Source organism: Lissotriton helveticus, chromosome 3_1 (assembly GCF_964261635.1).
Source record: "Lissotriton helveticus chromosome 3_1, aLisHel1.1, whole genome shotgun sequence".
NCBI classification, from domain to species: domain Eukaryota; kingdom Metazoa; phylum Chordata; class Amphibia; order Caudata; family Salamandridae; genus Lissotriton; species Lissotriton helveticus.
The window spans coordinates 2,094,311,102-2,094,323,261 of record NC_136061.1 but is presented as its reverse complement, the minus strand read 5'-3'; the positions used below and the strand labels follow the sequence as shown (position 1 = coordinate 2,094,323,261).

General features: G+C 44.8%; 1 protein-coding gene across 1 annotated transcript in view; it reads right to left on the bottom strand.

The window, feature by feature from the left end:
• The window catches only part of VPS33B (VPS33B late endosome and lysosome associated), an 806,019-nt gene that overhangs the window by 167,522 nt on the left and 626,337 nt on the right, over positions 1–12,160 (bottom strand). Inside the window, exon 21 of the mRNA XM_078683255.1 lies at positions 11,395–11,496. Coding sequence (XP_078539381.1) covers positions 11,395–11,496 — 102 coding nt within the window. The remainder of the gene's footprint in view (positions 1–11,394; positions 11,497–12,160) is intronic.

Here is a 12,160-nt window from a genome sequence, read left to right as displayed (position 1 = left end):
CTTCAGGTCTCCACGTTAGAGAAATACTGTATTTAATGGTCATTTAATATTCTTCATCACGCACTACCTGTAGAATAATGCATGGTCCAGTCTTAGAGTCAGTTAGCCTTTCCCCTCCTGACTTCTAGTTTATATCAACATGTTCCCTAAACATCAGATACTAGATAGGGTTTAGGTACATGTCGCTCCGACCCTCCAGACTTTAGTCTCTGCTCCTAGCACAGAGTTCATAGCCCCCAGCTTCTCCTAGTGATACGTCATTGCCAGTTTACGCGCACCACTAGGTTAGAGGTCCCGGCTCCTTAGGTAGCCCCCTCCAATGTTTCCGCCCATTTCATGACATATTCTGTTACGTCTGCACCACATGTCTATGTATACGCCCAGTTACACCTACTTTTACTGTTATCTTTCGCGACTGCTACGCGTCACGCCTTCTGCTCCACCCACTGCTACGCCTACTGCAATGTAATGCTATGTGTTTGCGTTATGTATAAATGCTCATGTACTGTTATTAAAAGCTAGCGCGCTCATCCCAGACCCAGCCCCGGCAGCTGCCGGGCCACTCTAGCCCTGCCATTCTGTTCCTATGCAGGTTGTCCTGATCCTGTCCTAATGCTGTAATAAACCTGCAGAAACTCCTACTACCTCGAATCTTGACTCTTATTTATTGAGCTATCTGTTATGATATATGCCTAGTCAAAAATAGGGTATTATTTATTTATTTACCACATAATGGCGCCCGAATAGGGACTTGCCCTTTCCCCACGCGTCGGTGAAGCCACGCCGACCCCCTGACCCTCTGCAGTCGTGACGGAACCATACTGGCCAAGTGCAGATATTTCTGCTTCAAGTATCCCTCAGGCCCACGGAGGAGACGGAGGAGGCGGTCCAGCATCCAAACGAGACGGTGGAGGAACGCGGCGAGTCCCGACCAGAGCCCAAGCCGAGAGTCCAAGGTCCGAGGTATCCGGAGGCCCACCCGTAACTGAAGTCCGAAGTCCGAAGTTCGTCGTCATCAGTACAGTCCAGTCCGAGGCCTTCCGTTCCGTGCTGCCCGGTGAGTACCATTGCTGGGGTAGTATCTAGACAGGACCAATCTAAATTGACTCCTGGTCCGTGGGTTGGTGGTACCCAGACTCACAAACGAAGTGTTCACCTAGGTGGATACGGGTCTTGATGCGTCCCTTTATGGGACCGGTATGTTCCGTACTGTTACAGCAGTGCATCCAGTAACTCTAGTCTGTTCCGTTCTCGAGAAAATTCTTGTATTTCTGTTCTCAGTATTCCAGGTAATATTCTGTTCGAACTGTTATGTTATGATATTGTTTAATGTATTTTCAATGTCGTGGTATGCCTGAATTGTTTTCCCAATTGTTATTATTCTTTGTGTATTGTATTGTGTTCCGATTCAAGTTTACAATGCCGCTCTTTTCCAAGTTACGTCAGTTAAAAACTAGAAAGGGTTTATTAGAAGAAGCAGTTCCTGTTCCCCCGAGGGACAGTCCAGGTCATTTTATGTATCAGAAACATGGCATAAGTGCCATATTGTATCTAGATTTATGGGTAGAGTATACCAAACAGTTAGAAGAAAAGTATAGATGGCCTGTATCGGGTACATGGGATGCCGAATGTATCATGCGAGTAGAAGAAGCATTATGGAAAAAGAAAGCCAGACAGTCACAGAAAGATGCCATCGAGTTATGGCGTAAAGAAGCGCATAGAAGAACCGAAAAGGAAGTCAGAAAGTCAGAGTTAAGTAGAGAATTCCAAGAACGAGCTCAAGAAAGAGAATTAATCGAGATAGGTGAACAAGTCAAAGCCGAACAGTCAGACAGACAGAGGCATGCCCTTATTAAGGGTATGTATCCTCTTCTTGCCGAGGGCTTGCCAAAAGCGACCCCAGAGGCATCCAGTAATTTCCCGCCACCATTAGTTCCGACCAAGCTACGTCACAAATCGACCGCAGCTGATATTTTTATTTCGTCCTATTTGGACGACACAGTCCCAGAATATGCAAATCCTGTTCGCGCTCCGCCAGTCCCTGTAAATCAGGCACTTCCCGCTCTTCCAGACACCGGAGTACCTGCTACGGTACCCCCGGTCCAGCCAGCATTTCAACTTCCCGCTCCGCCACGAAGAATGTCCGTCGATGATTCTAGTTTAGGGGCCGCAGGAGGAGGTCCTCCTCAAACCCCGCCGCCACACAAGCGTTTAACGTTAGCCGAATTACATGCACAAGCGTCACAGCGTACGCCTAGACATCAGACTGTAGCAGAAATAAGAAAATCCCTTGCCGAATGTGTTTATGATCCAGTCCCAGGCGAGGATAATATGGTTTTATATTCGTTCCGTGTAAGAAAGGTGGCCGAGTATCTAGTCACCTTACCGAATATGAAAGAAGATCTAGACAGAATATATCGTTTCATCCGTACAGGGGATGATCCAGAAAGTATTCACGAAGCCATGTCTCAAAGGAAAGCCGAGATCCAGCTCATGATATTAAAGTTCCTGATCAACTGTCTAATAAGAGAACAAGATTACCCGTCTAAAGATCCCGCCGAAATGAAAATCCTGACAAGGTGGAGTGATAATATAGCCGAGGGTAAGCACAAGACCGTCGGTGCCATGGAAAGTATGTACAAGAAAATCCGTAAAGAAATAATAAAGATACACGAACAGCGTAAAGCAGCACAAGTAAGTGAGAAAGAAAGTACCTCTGATCCTGAAGAGGAAGAGGACGAGAATTCCGCCAGAATAGCGTATGTAGGAAAATCTAGATTTCCAGACCGCCATTTACGTCTAGAACCCAAGTCTATTTTTCATCATTCAGCACCAGAACAAGGTTCCCTAGAACAAGTATTTCAAGCTACCGATCACATTCTGAAATCACGAATCGGTTACAGTGAATTAAGTACTATGCATGAACAAGAACTAGTCCGATCAGCAGTCCGATGGATTACTGATTCTACCACTTTTCCAGACGAAATAGTGGCACAAATGTTTCTGAAACTGCCCCCAGCCGAGCAGCGACTGGTGGGTATGTATATGATCCAGCACCTCATTACTCTGTATGAGGGTCAACATTCTGATCCAGGTCCGTTACATGATATCCTGAACGAGTTACTCCAGTATAAATGGAGAGGTCTAGGTACCGATTTAATTAGTGTCATTCTAGAACAGCGTCACAAATATAGAACGTTCTTGAACCCGCATTTTGTTCATGTCTCACCCCCAGAAAGTAAACCATTCTACATAGACAGACAGAATCCGTTACGAGAAGTCCACCCAGTTAGAGGAACGGGTGGCGAAATGCAGCGAGTGTTTGTATACACTCCAATCACAAAGATGGAACTCCTTGAAATGAAGAAATTAATTCCCTGTCATGACAAAGATCCAGCAGGGTTCCATAGAGAATTAAAAGACATGCTCCGTATGGGAGAATACACTTACCCAGATATCATTAAAATGTTAAAAGTTCTGCTACCCGCAGGGGTGTATGAAAAACTAAAGGAAAAAGAATGGGAGGTGGGAGAGAAAAAGATCGATTGGACAGTTCTAGAAGCTGAAGACAAGGCACGAGTACCAGGTACCGGCCTTGGAGATAAATGTAAAGAATTACCAGAATTATTAATTCAAGTTTTACCCAGATTATTGACAACGAGAAAAGAAGACTGGGATGCAATCTCAGCCTGTAAACAGAAGCAAGATGAAGATATTAGTGATTTTTATTCTAGATTTGAAAAATGTTTTAGTATTAACAGTGGTCTCAAGACAAGTAGTGAGTCATACCCTCACCTTTTCGTTACTAAATTAGTCGAGAATTCAAGTCCACAAATTAAAAATCGAGTTTTGAAAGTCGAAAGCACCTGGCAAGCAAATACTCCGTCCCAGATGCTCCAGATGCTTCAGTATCACCAGAATAGAATCAGGGAAGAGCAAGAACACGAGAGAAAACGTATGAAAGACACGAAAATGAAAGTGCTAGTTGCACAATCTGTTCCTCAAGACAGTCAGAAGAGGGGTCCGAATCAAGCCAGTCATCCTGCAGCTCCCGTTAAATGGAACTGCAATTATTGTAAACAGCCAGGTCATTTTATAAATGAGTGTGCAGTTCTGAAACATAATATAGCTACTGGTAAGACTAAGGAAAGACCACGTCCGCCTAGACAAGAACAAGTTTCACAGATTCCTCAGCCACAGAATGCACAACAGACAGTTACAGCACCGCAGCCTATTGCTGCAACACAGCATGTCACATCGCAGATGTACCAGTATGCACAGTCTGAGTATCCAGAGTACCAGCCATATTCATGAAACAGCCTAGAGAGGGAGGTAGGCTTGCCTCTCATCGAGATACCTGTAGATCAAGAAGGTCCCTATGTTCACAGTCAAGTATTAGGGAAAGACAGAAAGTTTTTGATTGATACAGGGGCAAGTAGGACCACAATTAGTCATGCCGAAGTTCCAGGGGCTCCGCTCTCAGGCTCAAGAAATGTTTCCCTTGGATTTTCAGGAAAACCTATCGTTAACGAGATATCTAAGCCAGTTACTTTAGAAGTAGGTCCATTGTCCCGCACTACTGATCTGTTACTTACTAAGTCATGTCCAGAAAATCTATTAGGCATTAAAACACTGAAAGAGTTAGGTGCAGTTATTTGCTGTTCCCCAGAGGGAATACGTCTGTTCCTACGTGACTTTAAGGGTCACTATGTATTACGAGATTTTGATTCAAGACTGTCTAAAGTTCCGCAGCATCTATGGGCGCAAGGTCCAACTGATGTAGGTTACATGCAAATCACACCCTATCGTGTGACTCTCAAACCAGGTGTAGTGTTACCACGAATCAGGCAGTATAGATTGCCACCCGAGGCTGTAGCAGCCTTATCCAAAATTATAGACGAGCTCATAGCTCAAGGAGTAGTTGTAGAAACTGACTCCAATGTATGTAATTCTCCGATCATTCCAGTCATGAAACGCACTGATCCAAATGCACCCCCAGTATATCGATTAGTGATTGATTTACGAGAACTTAACAAATGTATTATTCCACAGTACCCAGTTGTCCCAGATATCTCTTCCCTGTTAACTGCTATTGATCCCGAAGCCATGTTCTTCACTGTCATAGATCTCAAGAATGCATTTTTTAGTGTTCCCATTCATCCAGACAGCCAGTTTCTTTTCGGATTTTGTTTAAATGGAAGGAGCTATATGTTTACACGCGCTCCTCAAGGTTTCACAGAAAGTCCTAGTATTTACAGTCAAGCACTTAAGAGACAACTAGACAATATTCACATGCCAACTGACACTGCCCTGCTCCAGTATGTCGATGATCTACTGATCACAGCCCGTTCTGAACGTGCTTGCGAGCGGGCATCCCTGACAGTTCTGTATTTCCTAGCCGAGATGGGGCACAAGGTGTCCCCTTCGAAGCTTCAATTCTGTGTCCAGCAAGTGGTCTACTTAGGACACTTACTGTCCAAGAGGGGTAGGCAGTTGACACCCGACCGTATCCAGTTAATAGCGAGTCTTCCCCAGCCCAGAACCCAGAAGGAGGTACGTGCTTTTATCGGCCTTACTTCTTATTGTAGACAATGGATTCCCCAGTATGCATTTCTAGCCAAGCCACTGATACAGTTAACGACACAGGAGGCAGCCGTATCGACTGTCCTCCCTTGGACATCTGAACATACACTTAGTTTCAATGAGTTAAAGACAGCTTTATGCCAAGCTCCAGTTCTAGCTACACCGAACTACAGTAAGCCTTTTACACTTTTCGTCACAGAACGTGAAGGTACAGCATTATCTGTTCTCACACAAGATCAAGCAGGTCAATACAAGCCCTGTGCTTATTTTTCGAGCACATTAGATCCAGTCGCCCAGGCGTTGCCTGCGTGCCTCAAGTCAGTTGCAGCCACAGCACTAGCTATCAGACAAAGTGATTCCATAGTTTTAGGACACTCCTTGACAGTACAAGTCCCACACTCCGTGGAAGTTCTTTTAAACCGAACACAAACACAGCACTTGACAATTGCACGTTTAACAGGTTATGAATTGACACTGTTTCAGCCACACATAGAAATCAGACGCTGCAACATCCTGAATCCTGCTACACTGTTACCATCAGTTAGTTCAAATTCTGACACACACGACTGTGTGGAAATAGTTAACATTACGACAAAGCCAAGACAAGACCTGACAGATATTCCATTACCAGATCCCGACCTGACACTTTATGTGGATGGTTCATGTATGAGAACTAGTACAGGAGATTTAGTCGCCGCGTATGCAGTGACTACTGACACTGAAGTTATTGAGACACACCGTATTGACACTCTGTCCGCTCAAGCAGCAGGGCTAGTCGCTCTGACACAAGCCTGTATACACGCCAAGAACCAGAAAGTTAATGTTTACACAGATTCACGTTACGCATTCGGAGTTGTACACGACTTCGGAGTGCTCTGGCAGGAGAGAGGTTTCATGACTTCTCATGGAACCAAGATTCAGCATGGTTTCCTTATCCAAGCTCTGCTAGATGCCATACATTTACCGACATCTATTGCTATCATGAAGTGCAAAGCACATACGAAAGTCACTGACATTATTTCTCAAGGTAATGATCTAGCAGATCGCACAGCCAAGCTTACAGCACAGACTCCAGACATTCAAGTTAACATGACACATACTCCAGATCTGACTACATGCATGACAGTTAAGGACCCTACACAAGATGTCATAGATATCCAGTTACATGCTACTCCCGATGAAATCAAGAAATGGTCTGAACAAGGAGGGGTCCAGACAGATCAAGGATGGTTAACAAAGGGTAGAGCCACATGGTTTCTCCCCGACTCTATGGTTCAAGTCATTGTTAATACCGCACATAGTCCAGCACATTTAGGAGAAAAAGCTATGTTAGACAGTATCCAGAACATTTGGTTCAACAAGCATTTACGAGCTGCAGCCAAGCAGAAAGTCCGTACCTGTATGATATGTTGTCAGTTTAATCCAGGTAAAAGTGTCCCGGTGGAACAAGGTGGTTTCCAGCCCCCTGACCACCCTTTTGAGGTCCTCCAGATGGATTATATTCAGATGGAGCGATGTCGAGGTTTCAAGTATGTCCTTGTAGTTGTATGCGCTTTGTCCAGATGGACAGAAGCATATCCAGTCCCAGATTACACAGCCGCGACCACTGCCAAGCAGTTGGTTCGTGAGTTCTTCCCTCGATATGGACTCCCTAGAGTCGTATATTCTGATAACGGTCAGCCATTCTCATCTGAACTCATGAAGCACGTTTCCCTTTTGTTAGGGTACCAGTGGAAGTTCCATTGTGTACGCCATCCCGAAGCAGCCGGTCTAGTCGAGAGACATAATCAAACTCTGAAAATCCGTATCGCCAAAGTATGCAAAGAAAAAGGTGTGGACTGGCTAGTAGCCCTGCCAGTCGCTTTATTTTATATGCGCATGGTCGCACATTCCAGATCAGGTCTGTCCCCGTATGAGGTCGTATTCGGCCGCCCCCCTAACATGTGGGGTACTCCTAGACCCCGATGTATTACTGATGTTTCATGTAATATGCTGACAGATTACCTAGCTTCCTTGATGTCTGCCCTCAACTCATGTCGTTCACAGGTTGCCGCCGCATTTCCAGACAATACCGAGGTGGCACCGCATGAAATCGTTCCAGGTTCGCTGGTGATGATCCGAAACTTTGACAGATCAAGTCCGCTGGAACCTCGTTGGAAGGAGCCACGTCAGGTCCTCCTGACCACCCGTACTGCCGTCAAGCTGGAAGGCAGGAAGGGGTGGATACACCTTTCTCATGTAAAACTTTTCAATGGATTGAAACCCGTTTCTAAAAACATTTCCAAGGATTCCCAGGATTTTAAGGACTGTCCCGCAAAAGACATTGACACAACCCCTTCCCTGTTAGAGAAAACTCCGCAGCAGGAGTATAAGTTAAAGCTCCGGTCTAGTAAAATAAGTCAGTCAGTTTGATTGTCTAAGTCCTCCCCTAGGTGAAACGGTTAGGCTGTTTCTGACATGTATAAAATAGACCCCCATAGTGAGAGAGTCAGTCAAAGTTCAATTCAATGTATCATTTTTCTAAGCTTCATATTATTCATCAGCATTATGATTTCTTGCATCAGCTATGCATTTTTCCTGTATTTTTCAGTTCCTCATGTAAATAAGTCTGCTAATGTTACAGTAGAGCACACGTTTAGTGATCTGCCTCCTCACGAATATGCTTACCGCCTCGCTATGCGTAACAATTCATTTATCCGTATGTTACATTACTCACACCAGACCAGCAATGCCACTAATTGTTGGGTGTGTGGTCGACTCCCCCCTTTCCAGACACCGAAGGGAGTTCTGCCACTTTTTCCTTATCCTTTTTCACATAATGGTTCGTGTGGAGCATGGTCCACGTTAACGTCATCCTCAACAGATATGTCTTTTCTTAACAGTACATGTTTCCCAGACAAGCAAGGTTTCCCCCACAGAACAGGTTTAGATCTAGAAAATGAAGTGTATAATTTAGGTAATTATTCGTCGAATTTCATGGTCCTGAATGTTCAGTCTGATACTACTCCAGACACACCTGCTATTTCAGTACTACCAGTCAAAGGCGAATTATGTGTCCGTAGTCATGGTTCTGTACACGTAGGACATAGTGATTGTACTACTATTATCCAGTATAGTGACAGTGGGAAATCTAATTTTAAAGCTTCACGTCATTCTTATTTTGTTTGTGGTCAAACCGCATATGTTCATCTGCCCCTCGGTTGGGAGGGAACCTGTTACATTGCCTTCCTACTGCCACCAGTTTTTCTAGCCCCACCTGATTATCATAGAAACACACATCTAGTACATACTAGACACAAGAGAAACCTCCCGATTGTCGATTATACTGAAACCGCTGCAGAGCAATTCATTGATATTGATAAAGGTGTGTTCCCTTATTTAGGTACAGTTGTAAACAGTAAGCTAATCCGTAGGTTAACAAGAACCCTTGAAGCAGTAGTGGATGAGACTGCCTCCGCTCTGGGTAATTTAACCGAAGAGCAATCCTTTATGAGAATTGTTGTGCTCCAGAATCGTCTCGTCCTTGACGTCATACTGGCCGATAGGGGCGGGGCCTGTAGAGTTCTCGGATCCAGTTGCTGCATTTTCATTCCAAATAACGCGCCGTCTGTTTATTCAGCTATAACCAGACTTCATAAAATTGCCCATCTGTTACACCAAGATCCAGGCACCTGGACATGGTCCGGTTGGTTCTGGAATATAATTTCCGCATGGGGATGGAAAGTCCTGTCCTTTCTAGGTGTTGCAGTAGCGATCATATTAAGCTGCTGCCTCTGTATACAATGTGGCCCTGCGATTTGCGGCATTTGTGCTACCTCTTGTATTCCTAGTCCCAAGCCCCGTTCTAAATCCCGTTCCAAGACAATTCGAGATGAGCAAATGGTACTGTATGAAATGATAGATGGTATCATGAATATTGATGTTTCCTGATGGAAACGTAGTGACAAGGAGGGAATGTGGAAAAGTAAATTTTGCCATGTTCTGTGTCACCACGTGTCATCCATCATATGTTATGTGTGCATGACCAATATGCATATGTTATTCCCCATGTCCGATTAATGACGCAATTATAGTTGTGTCCACCTCTAGTATGCCAGTTTCCAGTTCTCGTGAATACTACGAATATCAGGCCTATGTAAAGCTACGTTGCCACGTTTCTCAGTGTGCACGTTATTCCATTATAAAGTCCCCGTTTCCAGGCCTCAAAAGGGCCCGGACATCAGATTCAGCTCCTGTCTCCTGAAGCCTCGCTAAGGAGCGATACAGCCCCCACCTGTATCCTCGACCTTTCACTTACTTCCTGCCTCGCCTCGCAGTGCCCGGTGCAGCTTGGCTCTGCCTCTGAGTCTGCCAAAAGTCCAGTTATCAGTTCAGTCCTCCTTCTCTGCATTCCTAAGCTACTGAACTGCATCAATAGTTTCCGTCATTGTCTAGCCTTCAGGTCTCCACGTTAGAGAAATACTGTATTTAATGGTCATTTAATATTCTTCATCACGCACTACCTGTAGAATAATGCATGGTCCAGTCTTAGAGTCAGTTAGCCTTTCCCCTCCTGACTTCTAGTTTATATCAACATGTTCCCTAAACATCAGATACTAGATAGGGTTTAGGTACATGTCGCTCCGACCCTCCAGACTTTAGTCTCTGCTCCTAGCACAGAGTTCATAGCCCCCAGCTTCTCCTAGTGATACGTCATTGCCAGTTTACGCGCACCACTAGGTTAGAGGTCCCGGCTCCTTAGGTAGCCCCCTCCAATGTTTCCGCCCATTTCATGACATATTCTGTTACGTCTGCACCACATGTCTATGTATACGCCCAGTTACACCTACTTTTACTGTTATCTTTCGCGACTGCTACGCGTCACGCCTTCTGCTCCACCCACTGCTACGCCTACTGCAATGTAATGCTATGTGTTTGCGTTATGTATAAATGCTCATGTACTGTTATTAAAAGCTAGCGCGCTCATCCCAGACCCAGCCCCGGCAGCTGCCGGGCCACTCTAGCCCTGCCATTCTGTTCCTATGCAGGTTGTCCTGATCCTGTCCTAATGCTGTAATAAACCTGCAGAAACTCCTACTACCTCGAATCTTGACTCTTATTTATTGAGCTATCTGTTATGATATATGCCTAGTCAAAAATAGGGTATTATTTATTTATTTACCACCGGTTTTCTCCTAGTGGAGAAGTGTGGCTCAGTGGTTAGAGGCGGCAGACCCGGAATCTGAGATCGACCGTGGACCAGGGTTCGATTCCCCGCCTCGGCGGGTCTCGGGCTCATAAATTCCACGGTCTCGACAATTCTCGCTCCGGTGCCTACTCGACTCACGGGGTCACACTCTGCGACTCTGGGCAATAGCTTGCTTAATCTCCACATCGGCCCCTCGCGGCGGGATGCCTGGCTTTCACCTTGTGGATACCCTGCCGGGGTTTTTCACAGGGGAATACTAGGACGGGTTCCCTAAGCAAGCGCGGAGATGCCCCAGGGTAAGTCCTGCGCTATATAAGTTTCATACATTTACATACATTACACTCCTCACTCTCACTAGGCTTTTAGCTCTGCTGGGCCACATATAGCTTCCAGAGAGTCGCACGCAAGCTGCGACTTAAGCTGTTTCCAAGCCAGACGCTAAAAAATAAAACATATTGACATGCTAGAACTCAGAGACAGTCTGTTGGAGAGAGGATGGGAGTGAGATGTTTTGTTGACAGCAGGTAAAGGAAATTAATCCACACCGAAAAGGCCAAGATTGTATCTGAAACTGTGTGTCACCATCAAGAGTATCATATAAATCAATGCACTTTATTACTTACCTGTTCAATTATTTTGCAACTCAAAGGCACATAGGCTCCACTGAAAATATATGCCATGTCTTTTGGGATCTTCAGATCGTATTCTCCAGCGAACCGGGGAATCTAGGAGCATAAAAATAGAATTATATGTCATGCCAATTTTACAGTACATCGCTGGCAGTGTCACAATAATTCACCTCTTTCTTAGAAAATTGTCTTTTTGACATGCATGCCTACACATTCGGCTTATCTATATTTTGCTCATTCAAAAATAGAGGACAATTGTGATATTATTGCTCCATGAAGCGGTTCATGAATTATTACTTTTAAAAAAATTAGTTTTATTGGTTTTAAAGGTAGACAATAAACAGAGAGTAGATGAGGTCGACAGTTTGATAGGGCACTTTTTCATCCACAGTTGATGAGTCACATGTCAAAATGCACATAATAAGTAAGTTTGGCATGCAAGGAGAATGTGAAAGAAAGAACACACTTAGGTTAAGTGCTCTCATAGTTATGTATGTCATTGCTAGCCTGGTTGAGCTTAGTAAAGGGGAAAAGAAGGGGTAGGGGGAGGAGGGATTTTCCAAGGGAGGGCAAGCGGGCTTCATTCTATTCACACTATCCAAGATAGGAGAGCAATGAGAGGAACATGGGGGATCCACTTTGTTAGGAGGAAGCTGCGCTGTGAATAATGTCAGTTTGTGGAGTGGGTGGTAAGATTATACCTGTGTGGAGCGGGAGGCTATGGAAACCTTCTGTGAGACAAATATAGGCTCTGTTCCAT